Raw genomic sequence first — 20291 nt, 5'->3', positions numbered from 1 at the left:
GCACGCTGCGCGTAGCACTTACGATAGCTACTGAGCGCGTACAAGAGGCAGGAGGCGGCAGCTACAAACAAGAGGGATTCACAGGGGAAGTGTGCCAAGACCCCACAGCGCATTACCTCTCAGGGGGCTCCCGCTGGATATTCTCCGGCAGGGAGCTCTGCCGCTGACGGCAGCAGGAGCACCGGGGCCAGCCACAGCCCGGCTCACAGCACCGGTCAAACCCATTTCTAAAGGAGTCGCTGACGCGACTTTCATCCCTACCAGCCGGTCCGTATTTTCTAGGCTGTAGCTACACTGAAAAGGGGTGATAAGCTTTTCATTTACATGAGTGCTTAGGTCAGGATGAGTGTTCATATGCTGTGTTATCAAAGCTAACTACTATTGCCAATATTTCATAGGGGCATTTTAAAATTTTCAAGGTCAAGAATTCAACTTGACCCACTGGCCTTTTAAAAAGTACTCTGACAGATCTGTCCTCACTGTAAGCAACAGTAATATGAACTGAGACAAACTCTACAGAGGTACAATATTAAGAAAAGTTCAACTTTACCAAAAATTGAAAAGCATTCCTTTTTTCCTCCCCAGACTCTCATCTCTAAAAGACTACGACCAATTAACCTCTAACTTTGAAAAATCAAAAAATGCCTGTGACAGCCAGAAATTAAATTCTTTAAAGATTAGGTGCTGGGAGAGCAATATCAGGCTTAGAATGAAATCCTAGTAACACTATGAACTATTAAGTCACTTCTTGCTCTGAAAATATAATTATTCTGTAAGCATTATGTAAGGCAATATTAAATGTAAAAAGTGTAGTTTCAATAAAACATTTCTGTTTTCTAACACTCTGTGCATAATATTTTCAATGACACAGAAAAAACAAGTCAGCATACAATTAATGAAAAACAATACTATGCTCAATAAGTAGCATGCTTGGCAAGCACTAACTTTTAGTGATACCAGGTTCAAAACAATACTATTATTGTGGTCAGAAACAGCCCTGAATGCTTACGATCTCTATTTCTACTCATCTGAGGATGGATTGCTCTCAATATTGCACACCTGATTTTGTAATATTCACCACAGATTCTGATGGCAGTTATAAACCCATGGAACACAGACCATTTGTGTGGCACACAGCCTCTCTCAATTTATTCATTATACTTTTTTTTTTACTGAGAAATGTCAAACTACACAAGGATTTACCTTAATTCCTATACTTTGCATTGGTCAAGTTGTTGCATGAATAATGATGTTTCCCGAATATTAAAAAAAATTAAAAAGGAGGCAGAGGAAAATCTGCCTATAAATGAGGTACGTTTGGATCTTACTGCCTAAATCAAACACAGTTTTAAAACAACAACACAGTATCAACAGAGTAACTTCTGTATTTATATTGTCTCTCCACTACCCATAAAAGAGATTTTTAAGAATATAGTGGTTGAATAGGTGCGCACGATGCTTGCATGTCTTACCTGGCATAGTCTCTTATTCTGGCTAGCGGTGAGATTGCTGGTTGTGTAGCTATCAATTCCACTGATGTTATAATTTCCCTTTCTCAAAGCAGCAATAACCTGTCACTTTACACTGTCCTTTCTCTGACCCTCTCCCGCCTCTCTGCTCATTTTTATTCTTATTGACAAGACTTATTATTCCTCCTCACAATTCCAACTAGCTACCCTTTTGCAAATAGTAGTATCAACTATGTGGTCACTAGTAGTATAGGTCAACAATGTTATTAATATAGCACACACTGCTGGGAGCAGATCAAACAGCCATGCTTTAAAATATTAGTTTTGCAAAGGTACCATGAGGCAAACAGTTGCAGTTTTCTTCACGTTATAAAATGTAATATTGCAAGGACAGACCCCAAGAATTTAGTGTTAATTACCATCCCGATAGTTTGGAGGATACGTTATTTTTTTCTTGTTGTTTTCATACACAAAATAAAATAAAACCATAACAGAAGGGTGCTGTATCTGTGTTTAAAGAAGGGGTTGTTGGCAAACACCATAGCTCACTTCTGCCGAAATGTACACAACTGATATATGCAGCCTAGAAAGCTGGCACCAGGGGCTTACAACCTTAATTTGCCTGCAAGAAGAAATGGAGATTTACCTTCAGAGCACGTTCTTGATTGTTTTCAGCAGTCAGATGTCTCGTGTTGTTTGCTGAAGTCTGGTTCTGCTCTTTCAGATGATGAAGCTCCTGCTCCAGCCGTTTGCACTGCAACGAGGAAAGAATCCCATTAAGTAGAGGAGTGTGGGCATATTTTTTTCAACAAGCTAAATGAATTAACGTAAATAACCCCATAACCATTTCTGCAGTAGTGAAAGCATCAGACAAAAGCAAGTTACAATCCCAGACCAGTACTAGAGCTACATTTTTAAAATGTGCACCATTATTCAGTTTCTTCCTGGTCCAACTGTATGCCCAAAAAAAGCTAAGTTTAGTATCAGATAAAGACATTTTGCAGAATGTTTTAAAAAGTCTTAAAAACGTCAGGTTGAATTTCTGCTCCTACTTATGCCAATATAAGGTTAGATTTTGGCTTTTATGTATTAAGTAAGTGGATATAAAGGAAGCAGTACATGCTTTTAGAAAAGCAAGCAAATGAAAGACCCTCCTCCCAAATCCAGGACCCAGCCTTTTATTAGAAAATATACATGTAATTTTTATACTTGCATTTTTTATACTAAAAGATTGCTCTAATTCCCAAACACAGACCACATCTTGAAAGAAAAGAAGTTTTAGGATTGTTCTGTTTAAATATTTAACTTAATGACAAAGAACGAAAAAAATAACATTTGCTACTGTGTGTATACACACGTATACTTACTGCTGTCACTGGAACATCTATTTTAAAGATTAAAGATCTGCAAATTGTCAGTTAAATTATATTTCACTGTTTTTTATGGCAACTGTAAGAGGTCTTGCCCAGTTACCTTGGTTTGAAAGAGTAATTAGTTGTCAGCAGACAGTTCATTGTCTTATGAAAGAAAAAGCAAACCAAACCAGACGAAGTACCAGGAAGACATAGGGGAAAAACTGCTAGAACTAGTGAAAAACACAGTATTAGCAGGAACGTTTTAAAACAGTATATTACAAGCAAGTAGTTTGGATATCACCTCCAAAGCCCAAAGATGATAGACTCTGTTGGAACAAAAGACAATTAATTGATAAAAAGTATCTTAATAAATACTTTCTGAAAACACTAGTAAGAAAGAAATGAAAATCATTATATAATGCCCACATAAGCATTGCTGTCTCAAATGAAAGACCTGGAAACATCAGTCTCTTGTGCTAGCTGAGTGACTGGAAGAGACAGAACTGAGCTTCCCATCAAGTGTATACAACCTATTCCTGAACAATTCAGTACATGGGACAATGAAGCATGGCTCAACTCTAAAAAAAGAAAAACTGGGCAACAGAGAGCTGTAGGACTGCAAAAATTATAACTGAGGTCTAAGTAAAATAAGGAGTACTAAAGGATCTTATTTTAAAGACATACCAATACATACACTTCTTAAACACAAAATAAGTCCTTAACAATGTACTGCACATGACGTATCCGGCATAGTATATAAAACAGAATGATTCAATCCTGTGTTTGAATAATTTTTAAATAATTGTAGGTGTCCAACAGTACTACTAAAAAAATTCAATTCACATATCTGTTGTTGTATTTCATTACTTCTGTTAGAAATCTGGGCTCATTTCTAATAGGATTACTTAACTTTAAAGGCAGCAAATCTCTCTGGCCTAGTGCATTCTCTCAGTGTCTGTTGTAAAGTTCCTTAATGCACAGTTTCATTTTTATTGCAAGAAAAAGAGAAAAAGACACTTTCCCAGAAAATAGGGAAATACAGAAAAAACATTAAGATACATTTGATTGCAAATATTTTTACAGACTTGAGACATTTAATGTCTACGTTTATCTCTCACACACACAAAATCACAAATCACAGAATCACACCTGTAATTCTTTTTCCATGTCCAGCATGAAAATTATGTGTCTGCAGACATGAAGGTGCTAATAAAACTATTGAAGAACTAAACCCAGATTATGCATTTTTTTTCTCTAGCAGCTTTTTTTTCTCTAGCATACATGATCTAAACACCATTTAAAAAAATAAAATCAATCTACTACTTCAGGCATTATTATGACGCTTTACACATTACATCATGTAAGATCAGCAGGCCTCTCTCTTTTCTGCTTTGCCAACACTCCTCTTCAAAACAGTGCTCTGGAATTCCCAATTTGACAACAGCACAGGTTTCTTACAGTAAATATTAAAAAGGCCAAAATCTCAATCTACCTTTAAAACATGAATTTATATTCATGCTATCCTCCTGATTCCAAAAGAGAAGTGAAAATACACTAAGAGCAAAACCTAGCTACAGGACCATAAGGAAAAAGATCTTGATGTACACGGCAGGTTGCACAACCAAGGGCATGGGTGCAATCTTATTCTGCTCTCCACTTCAATCCTGTGAAGACAGGACAGTGAAATAAACAGCAGCAGTGGGACTCTAGCATCATGCAGCATACAGAGCATGTATGATAAAGATGCAACACAAGTAACATAGAATGGATGGACCTCCCTGTCAAGTCAACCTTGACATGATTACATTTACATCAATCTTGGTAGCATTTTGTAATTAATCTCTAATTTCATTTCCACTAAGAATGTTGATATCTGAAAAAAAATAGGCATATTCAGTCAGCATACTGCTTGAATCCATTTTGAGGGTATTATTGAAAGAAATGGTGATCTAATTTGACCTTTGCACATAGGTGTCTTAATATGTTGGAAGCCATGTATTAACAGAAGATGTTCTGGATTATCAATAAAAATGTATTTATTCCTAGCTGTCTAGGAAGTAAAATCTTTAATTACCCTGTTTGTGAAAGTATTGTAATAATACTCTTAAATGGCAACATTGTGTATGTCTTACTATAATTTTATACTCTACAACACTTTGATATCTGAACTACTTTTAAAACATTAAAATAGCATTCTAAAAGCAAGCACTCTTTTTCACGAGAACAAGAGCATATGAAATTTCTGTCTAATCTTGCTGTAAAGAAAAGTTTTAAAAATAGAATTTAAAACAATGCAGCCCTTCTATTCATTAGAGCCAGCATTTTTTGAATTCTGTGTCATTGGTTGTTAGCAAGGTCCAGTAAAAATAGATGTTCTTTAAAAGAACATGTGTTTTTATTGGTTCCCTCCAGGGCTTTACAATGCCAACAGCTGCAAGTAAGAAACTGGATTTCCTTCTAAAAACATATATAAAAATACTTTTTGGAGCACAGTGAAGAGAAGACATCGTCCAATTCAGTACTGGCAAAAAGGAAATGTTGGATGTATCCTTTTAAGAAAGCTGAAAGCTAAAGGAAGTGTTTCATTTTAAATATTATAAATAAGGATGTCTAAATCCGGTTATCCCAAACTTGTGAAAATTCATACTTGGGAAAACTTCAAACAGAATCCTCTTAAAGTCAGAGACAAAATATTTTGTGCAACACAGGTTGCCTAAACATATGATCTGAGGTGTAATTGTGCACTTAAATGGAAGTTCACGTGAATTTAACACTTTATGAAAGACAGGCTGTTAATTGAGAAAACTGCTTCTCTACCTCAGATGCTTTGAGTACATCAAGGAATATGACAGCAGTGTAGATGGATGTCAAAGAGAATACGCCTTGATCAGAATGCTGAAGACTTTGCTAAGTAAAGGATATTAAAGCCTCACAAATGGTAACATGTCATTTTATAAAGGTTTCATAGAAACCATCCACCAAGAATCAGCTTCATCGCGTGGTCTACTGCGTGCATTCAGAGTTCTGTAGCCAGAGGGGCAATACTGAAGATACAAAACCCCCCCCCAAAACCCAACCAGAAAAAGGTTTCCTCTCTTCTTGCAAACCCTCATGTTTGTTCTCCTCTCTGAATACATTTCCCTCAAAAAGTCTACCTTAGCTAGCCTCATTCAGGCGATAACATACTTGTCAGACAGTGAACCTCTTTAAGCCTACTCCAAGTGTTCCTTGAGCAACCTTCAGTGCCCAGCTGTGCAGTTTTCACTACAACATCATCCATTCCCAGCAACAGGCACTTAATCTTCTCTTCAACCATATTTCCACAGTGCAACCCGGCTGTGCTCCTCTAAATGCACTCAGTCTTTCCAAACAAATAGCCTTGTACCAGGCACAGGATATATCACAAGCAGCTAAGACACAAAATGAAAAGCAAAGCAGGTAACATACCAAAAGGATAAGAAGAGATTCAGACAGGAAAGAAAGGATGGACAGCAAGTACACCTGTTCTTCCCTCCCATCTTCTAATTTAAACCATTAGGCTACCGGTGAGCCTTTTCTAATGAGCATCAGCTAACATGATTCAGCAGAACGAGGACGTTTGTGAAAGGCACCGGTTCAAACCGCAGAGGGTGCTGACCCCTTTCAGTGACTATCCAGGTGGGAGGGTTGAGAATGCCCCAGGGAAAATCCAGACAAACTGCAAAAAGGAGCACCTGCTAAAAGGAACACTGATGGAGAGGTCAAGAAGTGGACCAGGAGAATATCACTGAGTAAAGTCCTTGAGGCTCGCCCAGAAAGAGCCTGTTAAAAGATGGTCCTAGTTCCAGGTACACAAAAGGAGTAAAGATGGTTTACAATGAATTGAGTATTTCAGAAGATAGAAAAATCAATGCAGATAACCACTTAATAGTGTTTGGCCTTTACTAGAAAATGAGGTTGCATTAACATACCAAACATAACTTTAGCACTTGTATAAACAAATCATCTTTAACATGCTGTCAGCTTTTCAGCATTTTCTTCTTCAACTTGTACGTATAACATGTTAACACGGCGTTATGGCGCCTGCCACGCCTACACAGATTGAGGAGTTATTTTTTAATTGCTACTTAACACGATTCTTCAGTGAGGTGTTGTGAAAGTAAAAGGTACAGACATTACACAAGAGGAAAGAAAGATCTGCAAGCCATTGGAGAAATAACATTAGCAGGGACAAAGATGGAATACAGCAAAGCATTAACATCGAGCAGAGCGACCCCCTGCCCCCAACCATTCGGTCCCCATGCAGTTTGTTTATATGACGACAACACCTATCCCCAGAGGCCTCATGCAGAAGTATATTTAACTCTGTGCTACTCAGGTCGATCAGACTGTTCACGCGCTTTCAGAGACATAAATGTTTTGCTGCACCGGGGTCCCTTGCTCTCATCTCACTGAACTAGATAGTAATGTCAGGTGCATTACTCATTTTGTATTTCAGCGCAGATTTGACCCAGAGAAAGGGTACTGGGACACTCCTTGGCTGAGGAAGCAACAGCTAAAGCTGAATATGACAGAAAACCATACGATTTCCTTACTACAAATGCAGCCTTGGTGACTCTTTAATCCTGTTACATCTATATTTCCTTTTAATACTACTATATAGCATACAATGTTTTCCATCGTCTTTCATTAAAAGGAATCCAAACTAACCTCTCCTGAACTTATGGCAATATGCTAGGGAAAAAAAGAGTCAACACATTATGCCATTTATATGCTAGGAAAAAAAAGGAATTGATTTGTCTCTGTTAATACAGATATGAGGGTCAAAGTCTAATGAAACAAATGTACTAGGACTAAGATGAGGCCAAATTCTGCACAAAGTTCTTCCCTGAATTCTGAATTACATTTGAGTGTCTCATCCAATTAGTACATACAAAAGAGAGTATTTTATGAAAATACACTTGTTCATCTAGACCCTTGTCAAAATTTGCAATGCTTATAATCTTAAGAATCAGCTCTGGTATAAGCACTCAAGACCCCGCTGATGAGATTCCTGAGAAAAGGGACAGTATGTAGATGGAGGTACCGCAACGTGCTTGCCCTGTTCTTGTGCTCTTCCTGAAGCCTAGACTGTTGGCTGAGTGGGGTTAGAGTGGTGAGGTAGGTGGATCTTTGGTCTGATCTGATCCCATCCAGTCAGTCATATGTGGTCCCCGTAGTTTAATAACAGATCTTGTACATAAGCACAGCCTCCCACAAACAGCTTCATTCCGTCATTAAATTTAAGGTAACATAATTTTATTCAAGTCAGACAAAAATCAAAAGTGAGTGCTTAGCCACTTACCATGGGTCAGCCAGTGCATAATTACTTGATTGCATATCAGGGCCTTCACTTTAAACAGTGAGTACTCGATCACATTCTGCAGACTTTTATGCATTAAGACCTTGCTGAACTGGGATCGCAATTACTGAAGTAGTGAGAAATAAAAATAACCTAGTTCCTACTGAATAACTTGGGAAAATGGTTTATGTCCTCCAAATTATGGGAAAGTAGGAGTCCATTTGCATGGCAGATGAACTGTTTTCCAACGTGCATTTTTTCGTTTATGCATTTTAAACAAAATGCTCATCAGCAAAGTAAATGACACACCATATCTTGATGGAAAATGCACAAATACCATTAAAAGATGAGCTTATGGGATACCAAGATCCTACTACTACACAGCACAATACTTTCGGAAGTGATAAATTGCAGACACATTTTGAAATTAGTTAACACATATTCACTGCAACGAACAACTGAAGTACAAATAATTATTCTAGACACCAAACATGAAAAAGATGAAGAAACATGGCTAGTTTTTAACCTGTTATATTTTTTAAGTCATTACTGGTGGAAACATGAATACAATAAACAATGATGTGAAGGAAACAAAACTGATTCTTCTCTTAGTTTATTATTTTGTTTGCCTTTCCTTGCTTTGTTTATAATGATCTGCACTTCAGAGTAGCTCCCAGTTCAAAGATGCCGAATGGAATGCAAGTGTTCTCAGTTCGACAGCCCTTCTCTCCCCCTCCCCTCAATATTATTTTTTTGAACAGTCTGCCCCTTGTCCCAAATTCATCAGGATTTCTGGAGAGGCAAACATCTTGCGCCACTTGGATGCGGCACAACTCTTTCCTTTGCAGACAAAAATAATACCAAAGTCATCCAGTCAAAACACAAACCAACCTTTGGTGTCACTGTGAATTATGTACTTTGAACTGCAGATGTTTGGAAGCACTTATATTTATATAAATAGATTTTATCCTTTTTCTTCTAAAATAATAATTTTAAAAGAAATAAAGAAATAAATGAGTTTCTATATAATAATCACTAGAAGGATTTTTCCATTAAATTATAATTTTGAATTAAGACTTTCTCACCTCTGAAAGAAAAGACTTTTCTTCAAAGTTCTGGCAAACCATCAACAAATGTGTTTAAATGATTATTTATACAATGCCCAGCAGCTTAGAACTACTGGGATTTCAAGAAAGAGAAGTGCTTTTGTAGAGCTTAAGCTTCAGAAACATATGCATCTTCAAAAATTTATATTCTATTAGTAAGGGAAACACTTAAACGTAAACACCTTTTTTTGCAGCAGTGCAATGGTGTCTTGCTCCATCAGAAGCCACAAAAAGAAATGCATCAAAATGCAAAGGAAACATTTTTGTCTTCCTTGTCACTATGAGCCAGTTGGAACCTGCAGCATTAAGGCAGATAATATGCTGTATACATGACTTGGTTTCCTCCTAGCATTCCTTTCCCTTTCTATTTCTGAACATTTTAAAATGCAGCAAAACAAGCTTTCATTTATTTTCATTTGAACAGTTAAAGGAAGTGTAAGTGCACAGAAAGACATTCCAAAAATTCAGACAATAAAGTTTAACTGTTTCCACTCCTCATGTTAACAATCCTTACATGTGCAGCTACTCAACAGCACTGAGTAGCCCTATGATACTCACCCACCCAACTCCATTCTCTGTATATTCTTACACTTCCTTTCAGTGATGACATTTCAAAGATCAAGACAAGCTTGATCTCCTTCTCAAAGAGCTCAGCACACACAGACTTTCCTAATCAATGACACTCATTATAAAAAACGCACAAGGAGAAGAAGAGAAAGGAAAACGTGATGTTCTCAAGCTACACGTGATACACAGGTCATTCAACACGTGGTACACTGGCTGTGCCGCTGGACTAGCATGGCTCTGCCAACAGGGCTTGCTGACAGACTCCAGATCTGCAGAAGGAAACTTAACAGCAGGAGCTGCAGAAGCCACATAACTGGCTCACCTTCACAGTTTCCTCTGTCCATTGCATATAAGTTACCAATCTTACCTCGCCTCTGATCCATTCCTTATAGTCATTTCTAATCAGAACATAAACCCAGTAACCTGGAGTCAAATATTTATTCATTAGGCTGTACTGGGTCTGAAATTCAACAAAAATGCATTCAACTAACCTAAGAGTGGTTTTTTTCCTAATTGCCTGTCATATGTAAATAAGTGACTTCTGTTTTACATGGAAGTCACATTATTAATTCAATTTTTTAATTTCATGCCTATAAGTCTAATAAATAATGTATAAACTAAGCATGTAAGTTGATGAGTAGTACGCAAAGTTAGTATGCTTGCTCACACACACGCCCCACTAGCGAGTTGTAGAAACCCTAGAAACTGGGAAAGTACAATGAACTTCATATAGTTCTGTTGCAGTTTAACCTGGCAGGCAGCTTAACACCAACACAGCTGCTCGCTCGCTCACCCTCAGTGGGATGGGGGAGAGAACCAGAAGAGTTAAAGTGAGAAAACTCGTGGGTTGAGATAAAGACAGTTTAATAGGGAAAGCAAAAGCTGCATGCACAAGCAAAGCAAAACAAGGAATTCATTCACTACTTCCCATGGGCAGGCAGGTGTTCAGCCATCTCCAGGAAAGCAGGGCTTCATCACGTTACTTGGGAAGACAAATGCCATTGCGTTTCTTGGGTTGCTTGGGAAGACAAACGCCATCGCTCCGAATGTCCCCCCCTTCCTTCTTCTTCCCCCAGCTTTATATGCTGAGCGTGACATCGTATGGTGTGGAATATCCCTGTGGTCAGCTGGGGTCAGCTGTCCCAGCTGTGTCCCCTCCCAGCCCCTTGTGCCCCCCAGCCTCCTCGCTGGTGGGGTGGGGTGAGAGGCAGAAGAGGCCTTGACTGTGTGTAAGCACTGCTCAGCAGTAACGAAAACATCCCTGTGTTATCAACACTGTTCCCAGCACAAATCCAAAACATAGCTCCATACTAGCTACTGTGAAGAAAATTAACTCTGTCCCAGCCAAAACCAGCACAAGTTCCCATGTCAGTGTGTTATATTCAAAAGCAAAGGACATTACCAGTACTCCCAAATAAATCAGCAAATGGAAAATATTAATTAAAATTTTATCATAAGAGGGAAAGATCATTCAAGAGTCAAGATTCTCTTTTAAAAGCAATGACAAAAAATTTTAAAAGTAAATCTTTATTAACTAAATTCTAAATCACTGAATAAAGGTCTGTAAGTACAGTAATACTTAGACTAGGATCAGTTTTACTTCCAATGCATGGCAGCAACTACAGCATACAGATTCAAGAGATGATTTCAGAGTAGAAACGTCTGTATAGAAAATAATTCAGAGTAACTAACCTCAACATCTTTAAAAGCATTTAAAGAATAAAATTACACAACACCAAAAAAGTCTTGGAATAAATTTGCCATTAAAGTAGGGCATGTATTAGTGTACTACTTACAAGAGAACCAGGACTGAAATACCCTACTGACTACCTGACATAATTTCTACCCTGGTTGAGCAGTAAGTAGTACTGCAAGAAAGGTCCAAAGAAGCCAGTCAGAGCAGCTGAATATTAAAATACTATCCTGATCTTCTTTCAGTTATGGTCTTAGTATCCGTTTTCCGAGTCAATGCAACTCCCACGTACTCATTTACACACTATTTTGCAAGGCAGCTTTGGTCATTCTGAACTCCAGTGCTAACTACTGTGCCATTCGTTAGCACGCTGAGCTGTAATATTATGAAATGGGCTACTACAGTGACAATACTTCGTAAATGCAGATAACCTAATATACCACTGATTTTTTCCCTTCAGTGTGATAGGGACAGTTTCCTCAGTAGCCAGCCACCTCTTCATCACATGGGCTCAAAAAACCATCACATTTTATTCCTGCAAATTTGTAGATCCTACACACGCTCTTTCTAACATGGAAATATAATCACTGAATCACAGAATGGTTGAGGTTGGAAGGGACTTCTGGAGGTTTTCTTTCCCAATCCTCCTGCTCAAGCAGGGCCACCTAAAGCCAGTTGCCCAGGAACGTGTCTAGATGGTTTTTGAATATCTCTAAGGAAGGAGACTATAAAAGGACTATAAAAGACTATGTATTCCTAATAAAAGGAAGAAACACAAATTTCAGAAAGCCATGAACTTCATTTTTTACTAGCTATTTTACTGTTTTATTTCTCCTCCTTTGTTGTTAAAAGGAGGAAATACAAGTCTTCCCTCCCCAGTTTCTTTAGTCTCTCCCTCCTTCAAATGCAGCATCTTTCCTCCTTTCTTTTGCACAGCAGAATGTACACATACTCTAATTCCCTGTGTGAGGTCCATTCTACTGCAATGTCTCATTTTTGTCTATGGTTTTGCTTCATCGTGTTCCTATAAATATTCTCTTTATTATGCAATTCTTCTCATTAACTCGTCTTTAATTATACAAGAGTTTGGTGATGTTGTAACTCTTCATAAGCATTGACTAATTACTTTTTCCAACTCTTAAATGAAGTTAGTAAATAGGACTTACTTGTTTTATGGGATGAGAAATTAGCACAGAAAGTTTAAGAAGCTTAATCAACTGACAAGATCATGTCAGAACTGGGATTACTACACCCAAAACCTTTGCTTCACTGACTTGACTAAACGATACGGAGCTATTGCATCCCGTGGCCATGTGTTTTGCTGGCTCCTCAGAAGAGTAGTTGGTTCCATTACAACCAGATGGCCCACGGCCAAGAGACAGCTTGTCAAACATCTGACACAACACACCATGACAGATAGCTGATAATTGCTTTTGTTTAAAGCCTTTCCCCCACCCCCAGTTAATAATCCACAGTGTTGGTACTCAAAAAAAATATATATAGTAGAATGGAGGTAGTGAAGGTGTGAAAGGTGTATGAAAAGAAGACATTTTAGAAAGAAACATTCACAGCCTGATCTTCCAACTAGATCTAAAAATTAGGAATCTGATTCTCAGATATACGCAAGGCACTCAGCTGCTGACAGAGGTATGTTTTTAGGAAGTGTAACATTGTTTAATTGAATGTAACCAGTATTAGCTGACAAGAAAACAAAATTTGGTAAAAAATCTGTCATTCTAATGAGCTGGTTTTCAAATAATCTTCAATGGATTTTCTTAAAATCCATATGCAAACAAGACTATTGCCTAAACATTAAGTTGGCATTTACTGCACAAAAGGACAGGAATACTTCTGGTCTATTTTTAAATATCATCACATTATTCGAGAAAACAGTACCATGGATCACTGCATAGATGCCACAGTTTTTTGATCTCTTTATTCAGAAATTGTAATCATGGGATTGCAGATGTTCCTCGTAGCACACAGAACTGTTTGTCCTGATAAATACCATACTCTCAATTGAGCCATCAGTTGCTTTAGTGGTAGTTCTTCATTTTTTTGTTGTGTAATGTGTTCTCTGAAAACTTCTTCAGTATGTAATAAAAGCTACTTTAAACTAGAGATTATAACAAACTAAAACAGCTAACTAGGTAGCTGGAAGCACAACGCTCTGCAGATATGTCAGGGAGAAGAAACACTTTTTGAATAAATGTCCTGAATTGGTAGTATTTGCTCTTTCTCTGTGGAAGCAACATGCTTTTTTAGGAAACTTCAATACTAAAGATCACAACTATCTGAAAGCAATATCTATATCAGTGTTTTAACACTCTGAGAATAAGTGTGAAAATGGAGTAACTAATTATAAAGCTTCAAATGTTATTGTGGAATCAGTTTCTTTCTCACCAATACAGAGATCTAGGTAACAGCAAATATATAAAATTTGTATTTCAGACATCTTTTAAAATTTGCTCATATGCACCGAAAGTTGAATAAAATATAAAAAAAAAAATCAAGAAATTAAGCAGCTTTGCACAAGCTTAAAATGAATCATACATAGAAGACAAAGACACCCCACAAAGAAATGTTTAAGAAAGTAAACAAAAGCTGTGCAAAACTAAAACAAAACCACACATTTAGAAATTATGTATTGCTCAGCTTCAGTACTACTGAGAAATGTCTGTATGATTTTCGTACATGAATAAGACTTTTCAAATATTAAGTAGTGGTTGAATCTGAAGATTTTACCTCTGTAACAAAATTTAGTTTTAGCTTCACTGAAGTGTTTTACAGGGATCGATGTGACTAGCTACCCAAACAGATGCACACTTCTCAAGAGGATTGACCATGCAGATTTGAATAAACAGCCACCTAAAAGCTTTCAGATATGTTACTGAAAAGCAGAAATGCTAAAACCTAGAATCAGCTGCCTTTGACACGTGCAATTACCAACATTGCCCTCATCCAACTCAAAGCTTCCTGGCAATTCCATCCCTCATGTGTAGAGGGTAGGACACCCTAAGTAGAAAAAAATTAAGAAAAACACAAAGATAGAAGAATGTTATGACAACTTCTGAAAGCAAAGTGGTGGGCCTGCCTGCCAAAACAAACAAAACGGGTAAATGCATGACTACTGCTGAGAAGTGTCTGGATGCCATAGAAGACAACACACACGACATAAAGAGAACATGTAACAAGACACACAGCTGCTGGCTAGCTCTACAGTAGAAAGCAGGCTGATAGGACTATTTAGCACAAGGGATTAACAAGGGATTTTGCTGTTTCTTCTGGGAGGCTGGCACTGGATGCTTTCATTTTCACAGTGAGATTTTCAAGACTAGTTTTGCAGACTGAGATTCAGTTAAAGATCTAACATTTTGATTGTGAACGGGACCTCAAGCAAGGAAGCTGAAAAAATGCTTGCAGATTGAGAAAGAATACTTTGTCTCTAAGCTACAGAAGATGGAGATAAACTCACAGAGAGGGCTGGTGTTCACTCCCGTCCTGAACACAACCCAGCACAGCTCTTTCACACAAAAAAAGAGTGAAATCTATTGTTTCCTAATGTTGTTGGGAGCTGTAACACAATCTCTGTCTGAGGTATGGAATTCCTCACGATGATTACAACATGACTTGGAAGGAAATCTTACCTGTTGGTGACAAGTCATCTCATGAGACAACTAGGAGCAAAGTGTTCACAGCCATTCTTCTGACACAGAGCTTTACTCTGGTTTTTGGGTTTTATCTAAACTTTGGTAATACTTCTGCAGATAGCAGAGAAAGGTGTTACAGCTAATTAAGAAATAAGCCACTCAGCATAACTGAAAGATGACCAGTAACTGCAGCAGAACTTTGGTTAATATACTTAGATTTACATGTTTATAGCTGCTAATTCATTAACTAGAGCTAATGTTAAAACTCCCCTCTCTCTCAAAAGATATTTATCGATTCTATATTATCAACAATATAAAGTATACATTCAGAAGCATTACTGTCGATTATCCTGCATCAATACATTACACCAATGAAATATCCTGTAGTTAGCCACTTGTCGTATTCTGTATTTCTGATAACAACTCCAGAACTGCAAAAAGTTGTCATACTTTTATGATTTAATACTGTTCTTCATCCACAGTGATTTTTTTTTTTTGTTATAGCTGAAAGTATGATACTTTTTACACAATCACAGCTTCTTAAGGGCCTTTAAGTATTTCTACATATTTGAATTGTGTAATTTAGAAAAGTATTTTCAATACAGAAGTAGACTATGAATCAGAATATGATATTTTGTGCTGACTTCGAGTATACTCACAGCATACTCAACAAAAAATACTTTAAAAACACTACTGAAAAGGACAACAAAACATTAACATCAGAAAGCATTAACAAGTTCTCCAACAACAGCATTTTACAATCACAGACAGACCATATGCAATAGGAAAGCCTGTCCTTCATTTGCAATAGAGGGCAATGGAAGCTAAATTTTTCTTGTTCTCAAGCAACTCAGCTTGAAAAATAATTAACAGTGAATAAACAGAACATGGAAAAGAGGGTAAATCCTAGATACTCACCATCTGAAGCACGAAACAGTAAAGCCATACAACAAACAAATGTAGGCATACTTGGTGAACGAGACATAGATAAGTTAATGCTACTGTGAAATCTTTCTTTCATAAAGAGAATATTGATAGATTCTCTTGTTCTACTTTTTTTGCCAGGGCCACTACACACTTTACACCAGAATATGTAAAATAACTTCATCAAGCCTGAGGACTTCCAGAAATTGATTAATGGCTTCACAACCAAAAAAAAAGTCAAAATGTCCAGACCAAAGCAAGAGGGAAAATTGCTGTTGTGATAATTATTACCTGTTCATTTAAAAACAATTAAAAATCTAGAAAGAAATTGAACTAACAAGCATGTTTATTAAGTCATACATTTCAGTCACAGTCATCTACCATTCTGTTGAAAATGAGTAATCAGCTTATCATCATTACAATAATTTTTCCTTACATCCTCTGTTACTGCCAGACCTAAACTTCCTTACTCACCACCTCTCTTTACCGCTTAACACACACATTGAATCATAAGATGACTGTGGAGGGTATTGCAATGCTACAAGATAGGTCAATATTTCACTTTTGAGACTCTGGGGGAAAAAAAAAAGTGCAGTCAACAAAAAGCAGCTCTATTCATTCTTCTCAGCTCCATGTCCCACAATATTCTTAGTCAACTACCGATGTCGTGGTAGTGGCACGATCAGCAATATAGTTTGGCTGCTATTCTTTGAAGGTATCTCCACTGCCCAACTAAATCCAAACTTTACATTGTGTGTCATTTTATTTGTGATCTATGCTACTAGTTCGAAACCTATTTCTCCTTGAAGGAACCAAGTTCATTTATGTCCTGTGGACAGGTCCAAAATCTTCACCAGAAAAGTCTGCATATAAAGCAGCCTAATAATTTTCAAAGTAAAAAGGCTGAATACAAACGTACTGGAATACTTTCCCCAAGAACACTGATAGCTTTTACTTCCCTTTAGCTATTTCTTTTATTTTTTTAATAAATCTGATTCTCCTTCTTAAAGTCATCTCATTTTTATCCTTAATTTCATGTAATATACTAGCAGAGCTTTAATGTAACTAATTTTTAAAATATTTTCTTGGATTAAATGGATTTTTTCCATTTCCATACTTATAAATAATGAAGCTTTGAACTCTTATCTAAAGTTCTCAATGACTCTCAGAAACTTTCACTGAAGAAACACAATTCGCATGCTACTTTGCACTGGGGGTGCAATTTGTAATTTCTCTCATCTGTCTCTACTTCTTATGCTTTGTTTTGCACCATGGAGTGCTATCTGAGAACATGAACTGGATTCCTTTTTTGATTAAAGCAAACTCAAAGACGCACTCCAGGAATGCACCTAGTGCACAAATGAGTGTTCAGTTTATAGGACTTGACTACAGCTAGTCCAAAGTAAAAAACAAACAAACAAACAACAAAACAAAACACAACTCCCCCCAACACGTTAATGTGGATGTCATGCTGCGAACTATTTCATACTCCAGAACCATTCCTATTTGTTCACGCTACTTGCTAATACAGACATAATCAACCCCAAAGTTGCAACTGTGAACATTCAAGAAGTGGCAAGGGTAAAAGCAAGGAGGAAAATGAACACACAGGGCAGACATATTAACCTTTTCAGACTCCACATTAAATATAAATATGAAACACAAAAATCTTGTTTGTTATCTATCAAAAGAATTTTTATGCAAACTCATCCAAGTATCCAAAATAGCAAAACATTTTTTCAGAAACATTTCTTAGAAAGTTGCCTAAGAAAACCAGCTTTTAATATGACACACTCAGATGAATTTTTTTAATTTTTAAGAAAATCAGAGACATTTTATTCAACAGGTAAGCAAACGGAAATCTGATTCAACACTCAGTACCTAACTTGAAACTGTGAAGTGTTAAGTACTGTGGAAAATTTACTTTAGGTACCTCTACAATACTTCTGGTACTTATAGAATTTATTGCATGTACAGTGACTCAGTCTCCTCTTCAGAGGGAATACTATTTGAATTCTGCTTGGATCACATTGGAAATTTCCTCTATGAGTTGTTGCTACTGAAACAGGCGATCAATAAGCATACAAAATATTTTTCCTCTCTTTCATCCTAGGGTTTTGACATTAAATATTTAAATTAATTCTAGAAATTGGTTTGGAAGTCTAAGCTCTGTGAACCTAGAGCTTAGCACCATGATAGATGAGTCAAACAGCAATTAATCAAACAAGCCTGCATGGAAATTTACTGTCATTTTCAAAGGGGTGAGGAGTTTCTAGGTACTGAAGAGAAGATGAACGTTCAACTGGAAATTCATTAAAGTTTACAATTAAAGACACAAAGCTTGATCATGCCCTCAAATACTATGCAGACATGTATTTTCTGAATTCTGCACAACACACTGTTTGCAGAGGAACAACAGGTGATTTAACAATGCAAACAATGATGTGTCTCTGGGCATCATTCAGCCAAAACCTTATGGCAGTAAAAAGAAGAAATGCGGTATCAATTAAAAATTTGCTTCAGAAGTTCAAAAAGACAAACCGTAATCCCTCTCTTCAAGGAAACATCGCATTAACATTTACATATTTACTCATACTTAGCATTCATGGACTAAATACAAAGGCTCGGTATAAGAGCTCCTTAGGGTAATTTCCTTTGGATTCTCCTCTCCCTCCCACTAATGACCTACCAGCTGACCTGCACTCCCAGCTGTGAGAAGCATTAACTCAAAAACTACAAGACCTCATGCAACCAAAGCCTCGCTGAAGTCAAACTAAGGCATAAGCTGCAAAATACTCACTTTCACTAGTGAAATTCTGACTCCAGTGAAATCAAAGGGAGTTTTGTGCCCTACTAACAGATACCTGACTACAGAGGAATAACAACCTCTGCTACATAAATGCAAGAGACCAACTGACACTACAGACACAGATGTGTAATGTCCCCAAATCTTCTCCTATCATCCTGTCTGAACATCTCACCTCTCCTCAGCTTTCTTAATGCCTTGAAAACTGAGTTACACACAGTGATCAAAGAAAACAGAGCACCAGGGTGAAAGATTAAACAGGTGTTATTCTTTTGGGGAACATTCTACACAAATCAGAAAACCTAATGTAAGACATCAAGAGGATTCTGTTTGGCCAGTTTCCTCCCTATTTTAGTCTCCAGTGGACTAAAATTCCTACTTCAGAAGAAAAAATTTCACACATTTTCTGAATGTAGCCAAATATTTAACTGAGTATTCTCCTGGAAAATATTCATGCTCCAGCTCGCACAAATATATCCGAGGTAGAGAGTCACAGCATACCTAATCGTCTCAGAAAGTAAAGAATTATGATAATTTTTCAAGCTGGGTTTGTTTTTAGAAGAAGTAAGCAGCCAAGTAGGGAAGAACCTGCCCTTCTGAAAGATGCAAAAGATTCTTGATGCTCTTCAGCATCATTCCCAATAGTTTTACTCCATGCCTCCCAACTACAGCAGTCACTGGCTCTGTTCGGTGCTTTGAAAATTCTGTAACCGGTGAGATTCACTCGGTTTATTCTGAGAAGCAGTGAAGAAAGCATGGATTTAACCACGTTCAGTATAACATGGACTTCCTAAAACATGGATTTAGTCAAACTTTCAAAGGATTATCTTTATTTAGGTACACAGGAAATGAAATGTGACATTATAAAGCACTGTTCCAGTGCAACACAATCAAATGGAAAACCAATACTGCTAATCACAGCAATTGCTCCTATAACTTGGTTTTCTGTGATCTTTCTTCAGGATCCCTTTTACTCAATATTACCTCCAAAGAAGAGATGTTTGTGAGGTTTACCTGAGGCCACTGATGTGAATACCAATAAAACTGACAACCATTTCTTCAATTCCTGTTTCTTTTCCCCCTGCAGTCACAGTGCAACTTTTAATGTTAAATCTCAATTTTTTTTTTTTTAAATCTATTCTATATTTTATTCCATATGCCTATTGCTTTCTCTCAGGTCTTGGACTAAATTTGCAGGGGAAAAGGGGCATCTTGCAGACAGCTCATCTCTCTCTGTTTAACCATCCTGCTGGCAAGTAATTTCCCCATGCCCATTCATCTGCTACCTCTAAGAGAAAAGCACTGCAAATGAGGGCAACAGGAACTTGCTGTTGCCTGCCCAAAGGAAACCAGCCATTAGAGGTGACCAGCATGGTCCTTGGATCCTCAAATTACAATAAA

At 37.3% G+C, this 20291-nt stretch overlaps 1 protein-coding gene across 13 annotated transcripts in view; it reads right to left on the bottom strand.

The window, feature by feature from the left end:
• The window catches only part of MIPOL1 (mirror-image polydactyly 1), a 195846-nt gene that overhangs the window by 94156 nt on the left and 81399 nt on the right, over nt 1–20291 (bottom strand). For all 13 annotated transcript variants that reach the window (XM_075503173.1, XM_075503170.1, XM_075503168.1 and 10 more), the window contains one exon: nt 2116–2223. In XM_075503173.1, coding sequence (XP_075359288.1) covers nt 2116–2223 — 108 coding nt within the window. The remainder of the gene's footprint in view (nt 1–2115; nt 2224–20291) is intronic.

The sequence above is a fragment of the Mycteria americana genome, chromosome 5, assembly GCF_035582795.1.
Source record: "Mycteria americana isolate JAX WOST 10 ecotype Jacksonville Zoo and Gardens chromosome 5, USCA_MyAme_1.0, whole genome shotgun sequence".
NCBI classification, from domain to species: Eukaryota; Metazoa; Chordata; class Aves; order Ciconiiformes; family Ciconiidae; genus Mycteria; species Mycteria americana.
Note: the sequence above shows the minus strand (reverse complement) of the source record. Positions and strands in the feature narration are given on the sequence as shown.